General features: G+C 40.7%; 1 protein-coding gene across 3 annotated transcripts in view; it reads right to left on the bottom strand.

Moving 5' to 3' along the window:
• LOC124606621 (TATA element modulatory factor) overlaps nucleotides 1–24,812 on the bottom strand; it is a 171,711-nt gene that overhangs the window by 132,499 nt on the left and 14,400 nt on the right. For all 3 annotated transcript variants that reach the window (XM_047138609.1, XM_047138612.1, XM_047138610.1), the window contains exon 3: nucleotides 22,577–23,336. In XM_047138609.1, the coding sequence (XP_046994565.1) occupies nucleotides 22,577–23,336 (760 nt within the window). The remainder of the gene's footprint in view (nucleotides 1–22,576; nucleotides 23,337–24,812) is intronic.

Genomic DNA, 24,812 nt, shown 5'->3' with positions numbered 1-24,812 from the left:
GTCTAAGAACAGGTTGTGGGGGAGGGGCAATGAACATGCTTGTCCCTTGAATTTCTGCACCTGTATTGAAAGTTTCACTCAGATTTTCTTGCCCCAGGAAATTAGGTCTAGTTTGTACATATCATGGTAACCTGACTGCACCTCTTTTGCAGCTCTTTGTACTGCATGTGCAAGGCAAGTGACATACACTATACTGGGGTAGAGAATCTGAAGCCCCTTGTTGCTTTAGCCATGTATGAAGCACCATCTCTTACTACCACCAAAACATTGTTTCCGTTCACACCATCCAGGCTTAGTAGGTTTATGGAATTGTCAAACAAAATGGCTATTGTTGAACTGTTAACTCTCTCAAGAGGTTCACGCATAAGGATGAAAATTTCTCCAGGCCCATTAATTTTTTAGAACACCAACAACAACATTTAGAACGTAAGGCCCATCAACATCAATGGTTTCATCTGTTGACACCCAGACCTTTTTGTCAGCAACACTAATTCATGAGTTGCTGAGCAACTCCTCATAGCACGCGGATCAACAGTTGCTTCTCACTGCAGATTCATCTGGAACTGGATGTGTCACACACTTCTCCAAGAATTGTCTGAAGCATGAATTATTCAGATTCTCCAACGGCATGTTGCAAGAGACAACAATCTCACACAAGTCCTTGAAGAATGATATTGTGGTTGAGTAACAGCATTTGTCTGCTGTCATTTTCATCACTTCTATTTACACAGCAACTGTGTGTGGTGGTATTACAGTGTTACTGCATATTAAATTGCTTTTTAGCACTAATTTTAATTTCACACAGTTATAAAATAATATTTATCCACTAATGCTGAAGGACTTCTCTCCAAAATCACAAATAAAACCTCACAGCATCATTCTGTTAGAGCACTTTACTTTTGGCATGTTGAAACAGACTAAGTTTGTAACACGCTTCTAGAGCATTTTGTCAACACCACACAACAATATATTAAGTCAGCAAGCTGACTAATGTGTTGCACTGCTTGTCTGGTATAGTCCTGACAAATAAAGCTTCATAGTAACTGTTGTGTTTATTTGTAAAATACCACCTGAAACATTATCAAGTGAGCAACATTTTCATATTTTTATTCTAGTGTTTCTTTAAGACATGACAAATATATTCATTTTTGGCAGAAGTTTGCCAAAGTATGACCTATCACAGCAAAAGCTGCCTGAAATATGACATAACTAGAAAACGTGTAAATATGATTTATATGCAAAACAAAAATATATTTTTCTACACTACAATACCTGGATTTATGCATAAATTGTTGTAAAATTCACACTAAAAAACAGGAAAAATATGACTTGTCTTTAAAATCTGGCCCATACTAATAATTTATTAATTGGAAGGACATAAAGTGAGTAAAGAACTGTCTATAAAACATAACATAGTATAGTGCATATCAACAGCTGATAAAAATGTGACGCCTACATAATTCAAATGAATATAATTACTGAATGCTGCTCTTTTTGTTTCTTCTATAATTATTCACCATGCACAATAACTATGCTGAACCACTTCACAATTAGATGAAACAATCTTGAGCCAAAGTCTACAGGGGTAACTTTACTCAGTAAGTGGTATGGAAACTTATCTACGAGGAAAATTGAGCAGGCCTACTCTAAAAAAAAAAAACTGTTGTTATATACTGTCCACCATCTTCTTAGACTTTCATTTGTTTTTTGGATGTTAATGGAATAATCCAAACCTGACTATAATAATTTCTTTGACTGTAAAACATTATCTCCATAAATTATCTACAGAGAACAGTGTTAAAATTAAGACACTTCAGTACCATTTAATTCATGATGAAAGAAACAAATATAAATCATTCAATGAAGCAATTGCTGATAAGTTTCAATGTATCTTACAACTGTATTGGTTACATTCATCAGCCTGCATAAAATGCACATTATTTAGAAATGCTTGCATAAAAAGCTATCCTATCACTTGAAATGAAGCATAGCTATTTCACTGTGGGTTTATCTTTTTCTCTTGTTTCTTGCTTGTTTGTATTCTGAATCAAAATTTGTATTAATCTGCAGAAACCATTTAATACCATTTAATTATTGTTTCTTGAATAAAGTGCATACTGAATTTATTGAATTATATTAGAACATAAGCATGAATAGAATATCCCAACCTGGTGATAAAAGTTTAATCATAAGTATAATGTATCTGTAGTCTTACTATTGTCCAGACAAACTATTTCCTTCTATTTATATCACAGTTTTCATTTCTAGTCAATAAAAAGAAGAAACAATAGTATTCTAGCTGATGACACTTTCACAAGCATTATGAGAAAGGGATCACACATCTGGCAAACCTTTTTATGGGGTGATGTTGGCTGCCAATATTTAAAAGATTGAGAAAGACATGACCTTACACATCTCCTTTGACATAACAGAACCTCGTGTCAAATAGGATGGAGTACTGTAACGCATTTATTTTACAATAACTTTAGATGTGGAAGAACACAAGGCACTGTACACATATGAAGCTGGCAGTTGGTGCAGTGATGTTAAAGGATAAAGAAATTACAATAAATGAAAAGCACCAGTTTGCTTTTGTTCTACAATATTACTCTTATTGTTAACCGGTTTTCGGCTTACAAGGCCATCTTCAGACATTTACTGAGTATTATCACCAAAGAAGTTAAATGTTAGCAAACAACATTGGAAGAGTAGTAACACACCTAGACTGAAGTAGAAACATACAGTAAGTAACATCTTTGCAATGAAAACGTAAAAACTGAACAGTACATAAATAACAATGGAGTAGACAGGAAAACCTTTAGTACAAAATAGGAATAGCTTGCCTACATAACAGTTTCTATTAATAAACAAAACTAATAAAATAAAATAAAATTAGTACTAGACAAGGCTGCATCAGGAGGTATGAAACATGGAGAGTGATACACAACCAATTAAAACAAGAGACAGTTATTAATGTTAATACAGAATACATAAGGAACTTAAGCAATATCAATAAGATAAACAGAATGCTCACAACATCCCATAGCTCACAAACATGCAGCTTTCCATTGAAGCAATATCAATAAGATAAACAGAATGCTCACAACATCCCATAGCTCACAAACATGCAGCTTTCCACTCAATGGTACACCGTCTCATATCTATCCCCATGTTGAGAGGTGATTTTAAAGCAGAGCTAGATACAATAAAATGTATTGCCACAGCCAATGGCTACAATCCAGTTCTTATTGACCACATCTTGCACAGGAAACAAAAACGGGAAATTATACCCCTCCTCTATGCCCCACCCGCTTCCCCATCCACTGTCTGCAAGAAATGGTGTACACTACCATTTCTAGGTCAGGTATCACAGATTGTAGCCAAGGCACTGAAATCCTGCAACTATAGGCTTTCCTACTATGTCAGGAACACGACATCCCAGTGTGTTTTTAATAGAAAAGACAAGATCCAGTTATTATCCAACAGTGGGGTATACAAAATAGCCTGTTCTAATTGTGACAAAAATTTTACATTGGTCAGTCAGGCAGAGACATATCAACTAGGCTGGCTGAACATGAATGCAGCTGGAGGTTGCAGAATTCAGACTCTGCATTTGCTGAACATGTACTGAGTGAGGTTCACAACTACCAGCCAGTGTCCCATGTACTTCACTTAGCAAACAAAGGCCATAAACTCAACCTGCTGGAAGCCCTAGAAATTAACAAACATCTTACTCACAGTCCAGATCTCATCCTAAATGACCAGACACAGCTCAACACTTCCCCTCCCCTAAACTTCATATAATCATCTTTGTTGTTCATTACTTCCCACACTCTCTCTTCCTACATATTCCCATTTTCCTGTATTCATTAAGTTGTTTTGTTTTGTTGAAGTTGTCTTTGTATTCCACATAGACTGTAGTTTCAATAGTTAACGCTTTCTTTTAACTGGTACTTGTATTACTGTCCATGTTTAACACCCCTTGTAGTTGTCTCATCAAATACTGTTCATATTTTACTTTGCTCATTTATTTAATGAAAACTGTTACACAGCCACTGATTTGATTATAATGTTAATTAATGAAAACTGTTACACAGCCACTGATTTGATTATAATGTTAATGTTAAAATGCAGTACCACCACACTCTCAAACTGTAGGTTCCCTCAAACACCTCCATTTTCCTGCATTCATTTATATCTGTTTATCTTATTGATACTGCTTAAGTTCCTTACGTATTCTGTATTTACATTGATAACTGTCTCTTCTTTTAATTGGTTGTGTATCACTCTCCATGTTTCATACCTCCTGAAGCAGCCTTGTCTAGTACTAATTTTATTTTATTTTGTTAGTTTTGTTTATTAATAGAAACTGTTATGTAGGCATGCTATTCCTATTTTGTGCTGAAGGTTTCCCTGTCTACTCCATTGTTATTTATGTACTGTTCAGTTTTTACTTTTTCATTGCAAAGATGTTACTCACTGTATGTTTCTACTTCGGTCTAGATGTGTTACTTCTCTCCCAATGTTGTTTGCTAACATTTAACTTCTTTGGTGATAATACTCAGTAAATGTCTGAAGATGGCTTTGTAAGCCGAAAACCGGTTAACAATAAAAGTAACATTGTAGAACAAAAGCAAACTGGTGCTTTTCATTTTATTATAATGTTGTTCTACCAAGAACCAACGGAAGATTCTGTTAATATGAAAATAAATTACATTTTTTAAGTGAGAAAATATTGCAATAACTACACACTTAACCTGTTTGAATACTGTGTGTACACAAAATTGGGCAGAGATGTTAATACAGACATTTCTGTGCTCTGAATAAATAGGGCTATAGATTAATGTAATTCATGTTCACTGAGCTTTTGGGAGTGGAGTTAGAACATCATTAGTTCCTGAAGCAATGTTTACTTTCATTATTCCTTGTAACATCAGTGCATATGGTGCAAATAGAGGCCTAATATGATATGACTTCACAGTACATGAGACATATGATAACAGTAACTTGAAAGCACTTGCATCAAATATGCACTTATGCAGTTGGACAATAAAAGTTATGAGTAAGAACAAACAAGTTCTGCAGTGACTGCCAGGTCAGTTGCTGGTCAAACTGGCAGCAGACAATGAAATACAAAATGATGTGGACCCATAACAGAAATCTCTCTTGTGGTGAAAATGAGATCAGAGATGGAATCCACTTCCATATAAATAAACCTTCAATTCATTCATCTGAGTAATCTGCTAGTCAATGTCCACAGTTTCCTTAAGTGTCAATCAACAAGATTTTGGTTATTTTAATACCTATGGTGTGTTAAACTATCCTTTCTTTTTCTGCCATGCGGTCAAAGAGCAATTCCATACAGTTTCGAAATAGGTTGGAGTTTGCCATTGTGCATCAAGCAATCATATCTGGGATTCTTCTTTCTAAGTAGGCATGATCTTTCATTGATTCAATGAATTCAGACACGAAATAAATTATTTTGAAGATGAGATGTAGCACAGGTGCCTGGTAACAGCAAATACTGAGGGGAGCACATTTCATGTTAGATAATGACTGAAGATGATGTTCACTGTACAACACAACACATTTATTTTAGACTTCATACTGGGCTAAGAGCTACCTCTAACATCCTAACACATTTACTTTAGACTTCATACTGGGCTAACAGCTACCTCTAACATCCTGAATTAGTCTTTAATTTCCAACGATGAGCAGTCAGTGAAAACCACACCATCAAAGACAGGAAAAGAAGGTTTGGAATTTTGTGTTATGTTAACAATTGCTTAAGAGTTCTAATATCAGCAGTTCACAAACAATGCTCAATATACGAGCTGTGGTGAATGTCGTCTGTACCAAGTAAATATTGTGTGTCAGTCACATATATGCTCGATCTTCCAAGTTGACACTCCTCCTACAAAAGTGAAGAGAACAAGGAATACGAACATAACCAATGTGGCCATTTCCTTTAATCCAAGCAGAAACATCACCACAATGCCTCATAAAAATTGAAAAAGTTGGGACTCATATGCTGGAGTTTATTCCCTGGGCTTTTAGAAAGAATATGAATTTTGACAAATTGCCTGATGGCATCTGTTTTGGTTTCTTTGGCCAACACTGTCTGCCAATTTTTTTGATGTTTCGCCAGTACAAGTGTCTGGCATTGTCTGAGCTTTACCCTGCACTACATCAGCAATTGAGAGTGAAGCTTTGATACTACCAGCCACTCGTGCTGGTGAAATGTCAGAAAAAAACAGCAGACACATGTCAGCCAAAGAAACTGAAACAGAAGCCTACAGGCAATTTGTCAACAAGTGGTTCATGGTGTGGGTTCCTGTAGTTATGTCCTAGTTCATGAACCACGGGCAACGTATGAGTGGCCAAGTAAGTGGTCCCGACAGTCGGGACACCAGTTACTTTGGAATAAGGCAGGGCATCTCATATTCTGAGTCGTGGTCACCTTTGTGTTCATACGGCAAAGACTACCAAATCCACCGGTTAGTCCCTCAACCGTTAGGGGTAATACCCAATGGGACTCGGGGCAAGTAAGGCTAGCAACCTGCTTCCCTGGTACTTTAAATATGATGCTGGCAACAATCAGAGCAAAATGCCTCGGACCTTTGGAGGTGATGGAGTCCCACCTCTTAACTGACAAACCTAAGATACGGCTTGGCAAACAAATGGTAATGAGATGGGGAGCTATTAATATCAATGGGGACTACTCTGGGAAGAAGGTAGAGCTGGCAGAGGCTGCAAATAAGATGGGGCTGGACGTTTTAGCTGTTAGTGACATTCGGGTAAGGGGAGAGAAAGAAGAGGAAGTGGGAGAATACAAGGTCTACCTGTCAGGAGTCAAAGCAGGAATAGCACAATGGGGTGTAGGGCTTTACATCAGGAAAGAAATGGAACCCAGCGTAGTTGCAATAAGGTTGTAAACGAACGACTGATGTGGATAGATTTGACAGTGTCTAGCAAGAAAATTAGGATTGTGTCAGTATAAACCCAGCGTAGTTGCAATAAGGTTGTAAACGAACGACTGATGTGGATAGATTTGACAGTGTCTAGCAAGAAAATTAGGATTGTGTCAGTATATTCGCATTGTGAAGGGACATATCAAGATAAGATGGATAGTTTTTATGAGGCACTCAGTGATGTAGCTGTTAGAGTAAAGGACAAGGACAGTGTTCTGCTCATGGGTGATTTTAACACCAGGATTGGAAATTGAACAGATGGGTTGAAAAGGTTATGGGTAAATTTGGAGAGGATATGGAGGCCAACAGGAACGGGAAACAACTCTTTGAGTTCTGTGCCAGTATGGGCTTAGTAATCACAAACTCCTTTTTTAAACATAAGAACATTCACCGGTATACTTGGGAAGGCAGGGGAACCAGATCTGTCATTGACTATATAATAACAGATCAGGAATTCAGGAAGGCTGTGAGGGAAACACGTGTATTCAGGGGATTCTTTGATGACACTGATCATTATTTAATCTGCAGTGAAATTGGGATTGTGAGGCCGAAAGTGCAGGTGGTCAGGTCCATATGTAGGAGGATAAGAGTGGAGAAACTTCAGGATAAGGAAATCAGGCACAAGTACATAACAGCGATCTCAGAAAGGTACCAGTTAGTTGAATGTAGTCAATTACAGTCATTGGAAAAGGAATGGACAAGGTACAGGGACACAGTACTAGAAGTGGCTACAGAATGTCTTGGAACAGTAGTGTGTAAAAGTAGGATGAAGCAAACAGCTTGGTGGAATGACACAGTCAAGGCAGCCTGTAAAAGGAAAAAGAAGGCTTATCAAAAATGGATACATACTAGAACTCAGGTAGACAGAGAAAGTTATGTGGAAGAAAGAAACAAAGCCAAACAGATAATTGCAGCATCCAAGAAGAAATCTTGGGAAGACTTTGGAAACAGGTTGGAGACTATGGGCCAAGCTGCTGGAAAACCATTCTGGAGTGTAATTAGCAGTCTTCGAAAGGGAGGTAAGAAGGAAATGACAAGTATTTTGGACAGGTCAGGAAAACTGCTGGTGAATCCTGTAGATGCCTTGGGCAGATGGAAGGAATATTTTGAAGAGTTGCTCAATGTAGGTGAAAATACGATCAGTAATGTTTCAGATTTCGAGGTAGAATGGGATAGGATTGATGATGGAAATAGGATCACATTTGAGGAAGTGGAGAAAATGGTCAATAGATTGCAGTGCAATAAAGCAGCTGGGGTGGATGAAATTAAGTCGGAACTCATCAAATAAAGTGGAATGTCAGGTCTTACACAGGATAATTGAAATGGCCTGGGAGTCGGGACAGGTTCCATCAGACTGGTTCAAATGGCTCTGAGCACTATGGGACTTAACATCTGTGGTCATCAGTCCCCTAGAACTTAGAACTACTTAAACCTAACCAACCTAAGGACATCACACACATCCATGCCCGAGGCAGGATTCGAATCTGCGACCGTAGCAGTCTCCATCAGACTGAACAAAAGCAGTAATCACACCAATCTTTAAACTTGGAAACAGAAAAGATTGTAATAACTCCAGAGGTATCTCTTTAATCAGCGTTGTGGGTAAAATCTTCTCAGGTATTGTTGAAAGGAAAGTGCGAGTATTAGTTGAGGACCAATTGGATGAAAATCAGTGTGGGTTTAGGCCTCTTAGAGGTTGTCAGGACCAGATCTTTAGCTTACGGCAAATAATGGAGAAGTGTTATGAGTGGAACAGGGAATTGTATCTATGCTTTATAGATCTAGAAAAGGCATATGACCGGGTTCCTAGGAGGAAGTTATTGTCTGTTCTATGAGATTATGGAATAGGAGGCAGACTTTTGTAAGCTATTAAAGGTCTTTACATGGATAGTAAGGCAGCAGTTAGAGTTGACGGTAAATTGAGTTCATGGTTCAGAGTAGTTTCGGGGGTAAGACAAGGCTGCAACCTGTCGCCACTGTTGTTCATATTATTTATGGATCATATGTTGAAAACAATAGACTGGCTGGGTGAGATTAAGATATGTGAACACAAAATAAGCAGTCTTGCATATGCGGATGACTTAGTTGTGATGGCAGATTCGATTGAAAGTGTGCAAAGTAATATTTCAGAACTAGATCAGAAATGTAAGGACTATGGTATGAAGATTAGCATCTCCAAAACGAAAGTAATGCCAGTGGGAAAGAAATATAAACGGATTGAGTGCCAAATAGGAGGAACAAAGTTAGAACAGGTGGACGGTTTCAAGTACTTAGGATGCATATTCTCACAGGATGGCAACATAGTGAAAGAACTGGAAGCGAGGTGTAGCAAAGCTAATGCAGTGAGTGCTCAGCTTCGATATACTCTGTTCTGCAAGAAGGAAGTCAGTACCAAGACTAAGTTATCTGTGCACTGTTCAATCTTTTGACTAACTTTGTTGTATGGGAGCGAAAGTTGGGTGGATTCAGGTTACCTTATCAACAAGGTTGAGGTTACGGATATGAAAGTAGCTAGGATGATTGCAGGTACTAGTAGATGAGAACAATGGCAGGAGGGTGTCCACAATGAGGAAATCAAAGAAAAACTGGGAATGAACTCTATAGATGTAGCAGTCAGGGTGAACAGGCTTAGATGGTGGGGTCATGTTACACGCATGGGAGAAGCAAGGTTACCCAAGAGACTCATGGGTTCAGCAGTAGAGGGTAGGAGGAGTCGGGGCAGACCAAGGAGAAGGTACCTGGATTCGGTTAAGAATGATTTTGAAGTAATAGGTTTAACATCAGAAGAGGCACCAATGTTAGCACTGAATAGGGGATCGTGGAAGAATTTTATAAGGGGGCTACGCTCCAGACTGAACGCTGAAACGCATAATCAGTCTTAAATGATGATGATGATGATGGTGGTGGTGGTGGTGGTGGTGGTGGTGGTGGTAACACTAGCCTTAACAATTTTGTAACCTTGCGTGACCACACTTTGTATGATGATGATGAAGATTTTGTATGTGGGGTATCCAACAGCATGGTCATTAATGCCCTTGTGGAGAATCAGCATGCCATACATACAGGGTGGGGGGGGGGGGGGGGTGATGATGGAGGCTGTCTGCATATCTGTTTAGGCTGTGTTGTTTATAATGCACTGAAGTCCACCTCCTCTCCCCAGCCCTATAGGGATGAGGCCCAGCACAAGCAGTCAGCAAGGAATGGTCAACACGTTAGTGTAACTGCATCCTCATGAAAGAAATGAATAAGAAATGGCAGACATTCACATAGCTTCCATTCATGAAATTACTGAGGGATGTTATATCTACAAGTGGTATCATATGCTTTTTCAAAAATCACACCAGATAAATGGTTGCAACATAAGAATGACTCCACTATCACCATCTCCAGTAGAATTAACTTATCATGGTCAGAATGGTAGTGCCTGAAACCGCACTGGGGGCAGCCACATGGTCCCAGGATTTGAGGAGCCAAATGAGTTGGTGTTTGACCATGTGCTCAAAAGTAGCTAAGCTGGTAAGGGCTACATCGTGTAATTATTAGGGCTGGCATGATCCTTGCCTGGTTTTCATAGGGGGATTAATATTGCTTCCTTCCAAGATCTGATCTGATTGAAACAAGACAGGAGCTTGCCTTTAGGGCACAGACGACAGACTATGGCAATAATGAGTCTGATGTGGTCCTGGAGCAGTGTCCCTGGCTGCTGACAAAGCTGACTCCTATTTCCACATGGAGAATGGAAGATTTTTGCCCAGAGTTTACGGGAAAAGATGTCTGCTGATGCTGGCCAGTTCCCAGCTTGGGAAACCTGACATCACCATTCCTGTGCCCAACTACTGCTGGCAGAGCTCCCTGGAGAAACACACAGCCCTCCCTCCCCTACATTGCCAGACATTTTCATCAGGCCCCTCTGCTGAGGCCTGTCAAGCTTAGGTGGCCATGCTAGTAGCTATGCAACCACCAACACAGCCCTCAGCATCACAGGGGCATACAGGCTCTTATGATAAAGTGGTGCCCCTGTGAAGGCCACACCTTGTTGGCAGTAAAGAGCCTGTAATGATATTACGTGCACTGTAGATTCTTTGAATAATGATTATATGTCCTTAGGCTTCAATCAAATAATTTACATACAGACTTTTTGCAGTTTACAATTACATTATATAGTTAATCACTGTATGCTGTGTTAATTAAATAATATTTTCACAAGACATTTGGTGATCCTGAGTAACCTAATCAAGCACTGGGATGGCCACATAACAGCCAGGAGCAATTAAATTATACACTGAAGTGATACAATACTTATTACATTCATTTTGTGTGTCATCCATGTAAGGAATACTACCATCAAAATTAGTATCACATAGTAAATCGTACCCTTTATGTATCGGTGGTTCTCTGGGACTTTTTGAGCTGAGTGCATCTTTTTTTCGGAATGGGGACTGTCTTGCTGTTATTTTCAACAATGCACTATCACTACCCATCATGTGCCATAATACAAGGTGGGAGATGTCATTCCATGTGTAACATGTGTGGCTGTGTTGCATCAAAATTATTTGAACAGTTTGCTGAAGTGGTGAATTATGAGTTTGGAAGTATTATGTCAGTCAGTGGGGTAATACGGAGTAATAATTCAGTTTATTCGCAGAAGGTGCACGTAATTACCTACGAAATTAGTGGAGGAAACAGTATCGTTGTTCTTACTCAGTAGCTTCCATTAGCAGAACTTATGTTTTGAACAATTATGAAAGGGCTACTGTGGACAGTTATTATGTGGCAGAATAATTTGGAAAAGCAATACAGCTACAGCGAACTTCAGTATGAAAATGGAATACATTTAGCTGTTAATATGAACATGATTGGGTCTAGACATTGTTAGCTTATGTGTTACTTGCAAAGTATCAATAAATGAAGTAAAATGGTTTATCCTTTCACCAAAACATTTTTTCACCTAATGTTCTTAGGAACTTTAATATTCATCAAGTAGAGAGACACTTTTCATATTAGGTAACACAATTACATTTATTTTGCGAAGAAAGCATGTTCTCTCTGACAACCATCCCCATCCATGCCTGATCACCAGAAATTAATATAAAAGAAGGCATGGAGGAGGTTAGAGGTGGATTATTGTGAAAGAACTAGCTTTTCAGTGAAGAACAGTCAACACAGAGAACTCTGGGATGCAATAATGAGAAACAAACAAAACAGTAAAGCATCCACATAGAGAGATACAGTAAAAATGTGTGTTACCATCAAAAAGATTGTGTGAGAGATGGCAACTGACAGCAACCTGGATTACATATCCAACATAGCAACACACACTGGGTAGCACAGTTTCAGCACTGCATCACTGAACAGCAAACATCAGTCACAGAAAGAAACGTATCACTAGATAATGCTGTGGGAGCTTGGCTCAGTAGAGAGGGAGAATATCATAATGCAGGACTCAAAGGTGAGGATGTGACTAACGAAGATTTCTTAGACAAGCAACTTATGATCAAATTAAACTCCCAAAGCCAAAGATGCAAAAAACAGGAAGGGTTAGAGGGGACCTTACTTGTTAGTAAAACCAAGCATCAGTCCCCTCCGGATATGTCAGTTGGATATGATGGTGCTATTCAATGTGATACGACAAAATCACAAAGGACAGTCAACAGAAAACAGTAAGGAATGAAAGAAATTTAAGGAAAGTCAAGAGAAATGCACGAAGGGATTAAAAGAATTAAAGGAAAGTCAAGAGAAAACTAATGAAGGAATTAATGTAAGAAGTTTGGGAACGTCAAGAGAGGTTCGTGAAATAACTAAAATCTACATTTAAAGAGGAGGGGGTAAAAGAATTACACGATGGAATTAAAGGCGGGTTAGAAAGAGAAATGTGTGGCTACATGTAATAAAATGCAAAACACACATATTGTCCTCCCCCCCATATTTGATACTAATGAAGCCACAGTCCAACCAACATCAGACTCAGGCTTGTTAATCAGGATACCTAGTTCCAATCTCGGCATCTTGTGCAGAACATCTGCTAATGAGATCTCAGATGACAAGATGAGCAGCATCTGCACAAATGGTGATGGCACTAAATTAGATGATAACAAGCTCAGTGCTGTTTCAGCTGCATTATCAGTGAGTAAAGAATGTACTTTGAAGTGGAAAATTCCAGTAAAGAAAGAAACAAGATTTAGAAGAAATGAGACAGAGGTTTTTAGACCAGAAAAAACTTAAAGACACTTTAGCTCTAACGGAAGAAAAAGAAAGCACATTGTACATCGAGTCTGAGACAAAGTTTCTGGCGGTATACTGATCTAAAAGCAAACAGGTGAGAATTTAAATTTGATTTTCAACTGTCTGTACAACAGATAACGTGACAAAAATATGTGGAATAACAGGGGAGATCATATCAAAGTCAACAATAAGCTTGTAGGTAAAAAGCACAAGGGCAGAGCCAAAGGAGCAGCCACCCCCTCCATCCAGAAGTTTATAAAGACAGAAGTATTATATGATGGAAGAAGAGGTGGAAAAAGATGACAAAGATGTCAACAATGATGAGGCTGAGCATTATGTAGGCCAGCAAGAAGACAAGAGTGCCACCCACAAAGGAAAAGGCCTGTGAATTTTATGAACAGTGGTTTACATAGTGTTTTTACTGTTTGGGTTAGTGTACTGTAGGTGTAGTGCTAACACAAAAGTAGAGGGTTAGTTTTGCAAAAAGTGAAAGCTTCCTTTTCCCCCTACTTTTGGTATTTAGCATTGTAACATGTACAAGGTTAGTTATAGAGAATGTGGGGATATTACCACACTCTACTTATTTTGATTTTTGTTGTGCATATTGATCCTAAGCTGGTTTCTTGTTTACATATCCCCTGAGTTACTCCGGCAGCAGAAAGAGGGGACAATAGCATGATGCAGTTCTCGTTCCACCTGCTGCAAACAGCTGAAACAGTGATACTGAAACTACACAGTGCTGCGCCCGCCTGGTAGGAGATTGGTGGGCTGTGCAGTCATCTTGTTTCACTTTCCATGTTATTCTAGGCAGCTGGGAGGTCATCAACACTGCCCTCACAGCTGACAACCCAAACAGTGCAAATGACAGTACAAAGGCCACTTGCCATGCCATGTAGAGTGTCCATATCAATGCGGAGAGCATGCGCACTAGCCCAAGAGATATTAGCTAGTAGCACACATGAAAATCAGCTTGTACTTGTGGTTTCAAGCGTTGTGTGGCAAAGAAAAACACTAATCATGCTTGCGTTAGTACAGTATTTTCTTTAACAACTGCAACCTACATCCTTCTGAATCTGCTTACTATATTCATCTCTTGGTCTCCCTCTATGATTTTTAATCCCCACACGTCTATCTAAAACTAAACTGGTGATCCCTTGATGTCTCAGAATGTGTCCCATCAACCGATCACTTCTTCTGCTCAAGTTGTGTCACAAATTTCTTGTCTCCCCGATTCTATTCAGCACCATTAGTTACATGACTGACCCATCTAATTTTCAACATTCTTCTGTAGCACAACATTTCGAAAGCTTCTATTCTCTTTTCGTCCCAACTGTTTACCATCCATGTTTCACTCCCATACATGGCTACACTCCAGACAAATTCCTTCAGAAAAGACTTCCTAACTCTTAAATCTAAATCCTGACAGACTTAAAGTACTCTACTGACATAGTAAGTTGTGAGGAAACTTCTTACATTAGAAGCACTATCCTTTTCAAATAACAGTTTTGATCATGCTCGGTGATTGCAATCAAATATGTGATTTTGGTTTTCTGTATGTCCTCTCAGTAACTTAAACAGTTAGTAAAAAGTAAAAAAGTTGTTTGTTTCTGTGTGCTTCTCTACAATTTGAGAAACAAATTCACCATTCATGAATGACAATCTAAAGCTGAAAAATAAAATTAGTCTTCTAGTTTTCACTTTCTCTCCAAACTGTTCTACTAAAGTAATGGAGACACATCAACTATCAACTGCATTATTTTGTTTCTTTGATTCTACTATACATTCAATATCATCTGAAGGTTTAAAGTGTAGTCTAGCTTGTATACAAAATAAGGATATCTTTTCTTATAGGTTTTCACAATTTTAAAATGATTTTTCTGACAACTGTCTACAGCAAAAGTTTCTACTAATTGACTTCTTAGTTTGTGACTAATAATTAAACAACTGGATAATATTTAACTCCCATGCTTAACAAATTATATGAATCATTCAATTATCAAAGTATAACACTGTTTTTATTCCCAAGTCAGTTTACTTAAAGTTTAGTTTTCTTATGTTTTAGACATCTTTACCTTGATGTTGAAATACCTTTATTATTTGCACATAGTTGTTAAAGGTAACAATTTATTTGCACATAGTTGTTAAAGGTAACAATCTTCTAGCAGACCACATGTCTATGACAATGATAATACAAAGTTGCTTAATGACACTGATGTTTGTAACTCTCTCTCTCTCTCTCTCTCTCTCTCTCTCTCTCTCTCTCTCTGTGTGTGTGTGTGTGTGTGTGTGTTTTTTTTTTTTACAACTAGAACAATCTTGTTGAATTCACATGCTGAGAACATCCCAACTCAACTGGAAATTAGGAAAATAGGCACTCTGTAAACATGAGTACATAGGATACTTGCAACTGACGATGTACCCAGAAAGACGAAGCGAAGAACAATTCACAAATTTCTCTCTAAGGTCATACAGAGATAAAGACAGAGTTTCACAACATGTCAGGTGCCTCAAATCACTACTTGACTGGTCATGGTCATTATGCAACAAAGGCTCCCTGCATAAAATCAAGAACAAATAATCAGTGCTTTTGGCAGTGTGGGTATCACAAACCAGTCATTGTGGGACTGCGCATTCTATGAAGGTGCATTATGTCACTGTAGGCAGGCAGTGAGGATGCGAGATTGAGCCTATGCTGGGTTTTCCTTTTAAGTATAGCCATTTTCTGTATTTAGGTAGTTGAAATCACCTATCACAATAAATGTTTCTATTACAATTTGCAGGCAGGGAAGGGGGTGTCCTGAAAGAGTGAAAGAATTACAACACTTGGGTGTTCTCCAAAACCGGTGATCACTGGCAAATCCTTCCATTCCAGAAGTTCCAACAAAAGAAGAAATCAGCAAAGTCTCAATCAGGGATAGTGGCAGTCACAGCTGATTTCTCTACTGCTTTTAGGTTGGCAACGTGTAAGTTTTGTGTAGTCAATAGGATGATACTTTCATGTAATCAATGAGAGGTGAGAAAAGAAGCAATGAATTTCTAGCACTGTCTCTTCTTCGCTGCTGTCACATATATCATGCTGTTTTTTTTCTGAATATGACACGAATTATGAGGTTATGGTTGGGTTGGAATGTGACAGTTTGGTTTTCGGCAAATGTGAAAGTTAAAAAACCTGATTGTGGTCACAAATTGATCTGTAGTTTAGCTAAGGTTCAGGTTAGTGTAGAATGTGACAGTTTGGTTGTGAGTTGGTAAATTCAACAAATGTGGAAGATAAAATACATAGTCGTATTGACAGATCCACTTGTAGCTTAACCGAGGCCCAGGTTGCAACAGAATAACAGTTTTACTCACAAAAATGTACTTAATAATCATTGTTATTACATACATATCTTTCTCCTGCATACGTCATGAGTTAGAGGTTGTGGTTATGTTTGGACCTAACAGCACAGCTTACATTAAATTAACAATTTTGGTTGCCAAAATATTTGCCTGTTTCTTCCAAATGTGTTATGATTTCATAGGTTGTGATATGTTGACATAATAATGTGATGATATTCCTCTGAAACACATTGCCTGTCTATTGCTTAGAACCAGCAGCTGACACAACCTCTTTCCATTCCGTAATACCTCAGGGTGAACACCAACGACATTGCTGCACGGAACACAGAAGTACGCTACTAGCTCTGATCTAGCATTTTACTGATGAAATTAATAAAAAACTTGTTGTTAGAATCTTCTATGTGTGTTATATTAGTAAATATGTCATTATTATTAAAAGAGTCATAGAGCTAGTCCACAGTCCCACAGTACACAACTCAATTTCAACTGGAAAAGAAGAGAATCTAAGAATTTGAGATGTAGTGCTATAGAAGGATGTTTAAAATCAGTTGGGCAGATAAGATATGGTATGAAGAGATTCTTCAATAAACCAAAGAGGAAAGGAATGTGCAGAAAATGGGGGCAAAAGAAGGGAGACAATGACAGAATGTGCATGCTGGTGGGAGCTGTTGAGGCTAAAACCTGTAATGAAAGACAGAGACTGGAATGTATCCAGCTGAGAGTGGAGGGTGAAAGTTCTACTCTGAGTGTGAGGTGAAGAGGCTGCCAAAAGAGAGGAGTTCGTGGCAGGCCACAACAAGTCAGTAAAAAGATTAAGGATAATGCATATCCCTTGATGGTGAGAAGATACAGACATCGACACTGATTTTGAGATGATGCAAAATGGGAATTTTTCTCTTCATTACACACCACATGTTTTGGATGAACTCTGTAAATCACTACTAGACATGAAAGCAATGCTATAAGATGTCCAGCAAAATGGCATAAAGTGAGAGTTTCTAGGAGCATTACAGAATGACCAGACTAGACTCCAACTGATGATGAAAGGTATGAAGCGAAACGTTTATGCTCATGAATCACTACAGATAACAACTCTCACAGACTCAGTCAGGTCTAGGGGAATGTTCAATACTAGCTATTGGCTTTGACCTTTGATCTGATGGGCTGCTGCAGTGTCATATTTATGTGTGTATTTTGAACTGATCTTCCATGTAGCCTTACATTCTATCAAATGTAATCTAGTTGTTTTATAGAGAAAGTAAGGTGTTAGTCTTTTATGTTCATCAGAAATGGAAATCTGTCTTTGCACAGGATTAGAAATTGTTTTTTAAGTATTAGTAGTAATGCAAAATATTGAGGCAGTTGCGGAGCCCAATTCTGTTGCTGATTTTGAAGGTACGGAAAATAATCCCAAATTCCTCCTGTTCATTTCACTATTTTGATATTGGATGATGAACTGAGAGAACTGATGAATGTAATCAGTTTTGCCAGACAGTACAGCCTAATTGCTAGTTATTGTATCTTTAGTGTTTGTGGCAGTGTTTCCAAGAAATGCGTGAATGACTTATATGTGGTGCTGCTCAAAAGATCTTATGTGGCAGTCTATTCATAGCGAGATGTGGTTTGATAAATCATGGCTTCCTATGAAAACAATTTTACTACTTTCTTACTACTTTTGCTTAAGATCTCCTGTTTGGCTTGCGGCTCATGAGATATAGACAGACTGTAAAAATGTCACAGACTGGTATTTGTTTTGCCAGGAAGTTTGTTCGGATTTTGTTATGAAAAAGAGATAAAAATCGGTAGGCTGGAGGATATAGAAAGTCACAATTTGCAAAATAGAACAAAAAATAAATAAATAAATGTAAACAAATAAATGGGAGATGTTACTGAACCACTGGTTTCAGGGACAGTTGTGTCAAGAGATCACTCTTCTCCAGACATGATTTGTAAGGTATTTGAAGGGAGGATAGCTTGTATTGTGTTTCAGTTAGTAAAAAGTTACACAGCAGATTGGTCCATTATCACATGTGGTGGGCCAGTTAAAGGGGTTACATGAAGCTCGGTACATGCATTTGGCTGTGAATCATTTCATTGAATTTAGGGATAAAAAACAGGAGTATCTACAAACATAATTGAAAGTTATTGGGGGACAATAAAGATTAATACTGTGTGAGAGAAAAGGAGAATTTCAGTGCTACACAGTCATTTACATAAGTATGTCTGCAGGAAGAATGTTCCACAAAATAGCTGTTTGCTTGAGGAATTTTTTGGAAGGAGAGAATGTTTGTGGCAAGGAAAGAAAGGTTTTTTATTTTGAAATTGTTGTGGATTTTTTGTTATTTATTTTAATTTTTACATTTTTTTGTTTCATGTTTGGTATTGAATTCTTAGGGGTGAATCTTTTTTTATTAATGGTTTCACAGATAGCATTGATTTCTTGGACATCAATCAATCGGGGATAATCATCTGCTATTGGTAAGTACTGCTGCATATCTATTACTGAATTTTCATTTCTATAGTAATTCTGCCCAACAGGTACTTGCTGTTTGGCAGTTCTTGCAGTAAGTGGTGATGTTAGCAGTTGTTTGAGATTGGGTGTTAGCCAATTTGTAGGAGGCATGGGGCAAGTAGGGCAGCAAAGCAAAGTGGACTGTGGGAAGGTGTAGTGCTGATTGTGGGAACATGCAGGAATGTGCTGGGGAAAGGTTTCGCTGCTAGGTGGTTTGGGAAGGGCGAGCGTTGGGGAGTGGGAGGAGGGGGGGACGAGTGGGAGGAGGGGGGGGACGAGTGGGAGGAGGGGGGACGAGTGGGAGGAGGGGGGGACGAGTGGGAGGAGGGGGGACGAGTGGGAGGAGGGGGGGACGAGTGGGAGGAGGGGAAATGAGTGGGGAGGAGGGGAAATGAGTGGGGAGGAGGGGAAAGGAGTGGGGAGGAGGGGAAAGGAGTGGGGAGGAGGGGAAAGGAGTGGGGAGGAGGGGAAAGGAGTGGGGAGGAGGGGAAAGGAGTGGGGAGGAGTGGGGAGGAGGGGAAAGGAGTGGGGAGGAGGGGAAAGGAGTGGGGAGGAGGGGAAAGGAGTGGGGAGGAGTGGGAGGAGTGAGGAAGTGTGGGAGGAGGGTGGAGGAGTGGGAGGAGGGTGGAGGAGTGGGAGGAGGGTGGTGGAGGGTGGAGGAGTGGGAGGAGGGTGGAGAAGTGGGAGGAGGGTGGAGGAGTGGGAGGAGGGTGGAGGAGTGGGAGGAGGGTGGAGGAGTGGGAGGAGGGTGGAGGAGTGGGAGGAGGGTGGAGGAGTGGGAGGAGGGGTGGTGGTGGAGGAAGGGGAGAGGAGTGGGAGGAGGGGTGGTGGTGGAAGGAGGGGAGAGGAGTGATGAGGGGGAGGAGTGGGGAGGGAGAGGAGAGGAAAAAATAGTGAATTACAAGGGTGTGTTGTTGAAATAGAAAGCTGTGCTGTGCTTGATTGGGAGAAAGGAGGGGATACATATGTAGAGGGCAGGTACTAGCGAAGATTGAGTTGGGGGCTTATGGGAAAGTAGAAAACATCACAGGGAGAGTTCCCACCTGTTCAATTCAGAAAACCTGGTGTTGGCAGGAAAGATCCAGATGGAGCAGGCTGTGAAGCAGTCTTTGAGCTGAAGCTCATTGCACTGAGCACCACATACAGCAACTGCGTGGTCCAGCTGACTCTTTGCCCGAATTTGACAGTGGCCATTTATGCTGACAGACAGCCTGATAGTTGTCTTGTCCACATAGAAAATAGCATGTTGGTTCCTGCATAGTTTGTAGATCACATGGTTTCTTTCACAGGTAACCCTGCCTTTGATGGGACAGGAGACATCTGTGATTTACTGGAGTAGTTGGTGGTGGGAGTATGTGCGGGATAGGTCTTGCATTTACATCTATTGCAAAGATATGAGACAGAGGCAAGGAGTAGGTTGCATGGATGGAGCAGGGGTGGAAAAGGATATTACAGGGTTTCAGTGGGTGCTGGAATACTACTGTGAGAGGCGTGGTAAGGATGGTGGGTAGGATACTCCACATTTCAGGGCATGATAAGAGGTAGTCGAAACCCTGGGGAGAATGATGTTCATTTGCTCCAATCCTGGGTAGTACAGAGTCATGAGGGGAGTGCTTCTTTGTGGTTAGAGTGTGGATGTGTGAGAGGTGGTAGGTGACTGGAGAGACAAGGTATTGGAGATCTGTATCTGTACAAGATTGGGTGGGTAATTTCAGTCTGCAAACGCCACAGTGAGGGCCTTGGTATATTTGGAGAGGGCCTGCTTGTTGCTGGAGATGTGACACACACACATGGGTGGCTAGGCTGTATTGAAGGGAATTCCTGATATGGGTTGAGTGGTGGCTGTCAAAGTAGAGGTATCGATGGTAGCTGGTAAGATGGTTATGGACAGAGGTATTGATTGCCTAGGGCATCCCAAGGAATCCTTCCTGACTATGCAGTATGCCAAAATCTTACCTATTGATCTAGAATGAGGGTGAGGATGTCCTATCCAAATTCCTCCATAAGGACATCTTCTCCCCCATTTGCTTCACCTGGTCCTCCTCAACCCAACAAGCCACTTCCTTCAATGTCAACCTCCACTTCAAGATTGGCTACACCTTGACCTCCGGCCATATCAAACATACCAGCCACTAGTAATACCTCCACTTTGACCCACTCCGTACCAGGAAGTCCTTCCATCCAGCATAGCCAGTCGTGGCAGCTGCATCTGCATTAACAGGGCTCTCTCTCCAAATATATCAAGGGTCTCACTGGCGCCTTCATGGACTGAAATTGCCCACCCAATCTTGTACAGAAACAGACCTCCAGTGCATTAATCTCCAGTCACCTACCACTTCCCACATACCCAGTGTCTAGCCACAAAGGAACACTCCCCTCGCGACTCAGTACCGCTCATGACTGGGGCAACTGAATAACATTTTCTGTCAGGGTTTCAATTACTCCCCCTCATGCCCTGAAATGAGGAATATCCTACCCACCAACATTCCCACCCCTCTCATAGTGCTGTTCCACTGCACTCCAGACCTTCATAATATCCTTTTACATCCCTACTCCATCTCTGTCCCCAACCCTATCTCAAGGCTCATATCCCTGCAGTAGGCCTAGATGCAAGACCCGTCCCATAAATCTTCCTACTACCACCTACTTCTGTCTGCTCAGAGGCATCTCCTCTCCCATCAAATGCAGGGCTACCTATGAAAGCAGCCATGTGATCTATTGACTAAGATGTAACCAAACTATGCTGTTTACTACAAGGGCATGACAGCTGACAAGTTGCCTGATCGCATGAATAGCCACTGTCAAACTGTGGCCAAGAGACAGCTACACCATCCAATTGCTGAACATGCCTCAGTTCAACGACTGCTTCACAACCTGCTTCATCCGGATCCTCACTACCAAAACCAGATTTTTTGAATTGGGCAGGTGGGACTCTCCTCACAATATGGTGTATCCGACATTCCCATAACCTTTGAGAATCCCTGTCTTCCACTTACCAATCCACTTCCCTACTGCCACTCCAGCTCAACAGCCTTCTATACCACCAACATACTCTTTTCTACTTCTCTGCTTTTCTGCTCTCCCTTCCTCCACCCCCAAAATCTCCAGACACTGCACCAATTAGCGCTACCCTGTCCCTGCATGTTCCCACAAGCAGCACTACACCTTCCCCCACCCCACCCTGCTATGCCCCCCTCCCCACCCCCTGCCTCCTCCGAACCCCAGCAACAGGTTGCTCCTCCCATAAGATGCACTTAAAACTCAGCCTGGCCAAGTGGTCAAAGGCAGTGGCCATGTGTGTGAATTGCATGTATGTGAGTCTGTACGTGTTTTCTACTTCAGATGAATGCCTTTCTGTGCAAAGCCAGAATGAATAGCAGTTTTTTAGTTGTGCTTGTTAGTATGACTCAACATTGCCTTTATACAGTTAGTAACAATGTATCCTTTCCAATACATTGAAGTTATTTCATCCTTGACTTTTTTCACTGTTTGTTTCAACAAAATAAATATTAAAAACTGAATCACAACTTACATCTCGACTGGCGTCTGCAACTCTCCAAATGCTTCTTCATATGAGCAAGGCGCAACTGCACTTTCAGGAGAGATGTACGGTGATGAAGTCGTCCGTGACGTTCGTCCACTACATGGGTCCCCCAGAACCTCTACAGAGCTTGTCGTATCTGGAATAACCTCTACAGATTCTGGAGAACTAGTAGCAGCACATGACCTAACACCTGTCACTGAAGACGACACAGACATATCTGGGCTCATAAGACCCAATTCTGACTCTGGAGATGTTGTGAAACTGCTGCCACATTCCGAACCAATCACTTCAACACTCTCCGATGACTTTTTGTCACTTTCAGAAGAAATGACAGATAGTCTATTATGTTTAAAGCTACCTGTCGATGGAAGTTCACGTCTATGAGTAACAACCACAGCATTCTCATCTCCATCATCAGTACTTTGCCCCACAGTCACAACTTTATGGTCCACTGCACAACACTCAGCATCTGCATCTGTATCTTCACTCTCTACAACTAGTTTACTCCGGCTAAATCCTTCATTTGAGCGAAGTTCACTTGGATCGTCACAAAGTGCTGATGTCTCATCACTATCCATGTAACTGAGAACTCCCCCTTCATCCCAGCTCTTCTTTCTCTTCTTTGCAGCTATGCTTGCATCTTTGTTCCTGGAATCATGCTTGAGAGAACTTGTGCGAATGAGACCACCTTTTTTAGGCTGCAATGACACTGGATCTGAGCTTTCATCGCCATATACTCCAGCATTAGCTGCAAAACATACAAACACAACCCTCTCAGCACACTCAAGGTTACTCTCATCATACTGTGTTTGATATGTGTATACTGACTACTATTTAAGAAATAATCATCATCAGCCTTGGAGCTGCTTTGAACAGATTGACTATAGTGAAAGGTGATTACTTTGAAGACATTACACTCACGTTCAGAAAAAACAGAACATCCTGAATGACAAGAAATAGGACATTCATTTTCATAGGACATGTACATTAGTATGTTCTGCAGAAGTGATTAGCATTTCAGTCACCACAGTTCAGCATGTGTCCTGTTGCCTCTTAGGCACAGGAACTGCCATGGACCCTGACAACTTGTTCCATGTATGATGGCATCAATGTGTACAAGGCATGTATGGCATCCTATGGTACAGCAATCAATGCTGCATTCACCTGGTTCCAAAGTTCATCTGTAATGGTTGGAATTGGGTGACAGCACTACACCCATCATTTCACCACACCCCACACATTTTCGATTGGCAACAGGTCTGGTGATCTCATGGGCCACGGCAAAGGGCTGACATCCCTTGACGCAGCAACATGTGGTTGTGCATTGTCTTGCTGAAAAATGGCATCTGGGGACACAGAGGGTATGGCTACAGGTCACAGGATGTCATTCACTCAGATCACACTGGTCACAGTGCCCTGGACACACACCAACTGTGATTTGTGGTTGCACTCAACAGCACCCCACACCATATGGCCTAGAGTTGGTGCTGTACATCTTGTGAGAACGCAGTCACTGTGATGCCGCTCCCTCCATCAGTGGCAAACCAAAATACAGCCATAAGTTTCCAACAATGAGAACCTGGATTCATTCGAAAACACTATCTGATGTCATTCCTGTCCCCAATGACATTGGTCCACACACATATTCATCAAAGGTAGGCGAAGAAGTGGACGATGCACATTAACCCACATGTCACCCCTGTGTTCCACTGTTGCACCAGAGTTACGGAGAAAGCAGATCTGTCCTGCAATGCCATTAGGATGAGGGGAAAGGGGGGGGGGGTCCGGGTGGTGCGACCTGACCCATATCATCATGTTCTATGACCTTCCGCGAACCATTCGGCACACACCCCTTGCACTGCCAAAACACTTCCTCCCACAAGAGCAGCAATTTCCCGGATGGATGCATCACATTCTCTCAAATGCCAATAATGCACCCTCTTTCGGTGATTTGATGGTACGGTTCATGCATACATCTGTGAGGCGTCCTGCAGGTCTGCTCAAGTCACACTGATCTATGACCTGTGGTTTGGAGCAACAACGAGAGATGCAGGCATGTTTTACCGGTAGGTGGTGGTACACCACAATATTGACGATCACCTACAATCTACGAATGTTATGTTTCAACTGCAACATACTAATGCACAAGACCTCAGAATATGAACATTCTGGATTCTGTCTAGTCATTCAAGGTGTTCAGTATTTTCTTCTTTTTTTTCTGAAC

Source organism: Schistocerca americana, chromosome 3, assembly GCF_021461395.2.
Source record: "Schistocerca americana isolate TAMUIC-IGC-003095 chromosome 3, iqSchAmer2.1, whole genome shotgun sequence".
Lineage (NCBI taxonomy): Eukaryota > Metazoa > Arthropoda > Insecta > Orthoptera > Acrididae > Schistocerca > Schistocerca americana.
This window is presented reverse-complemented; position numbering and strand designations above follow the sequence as displayed.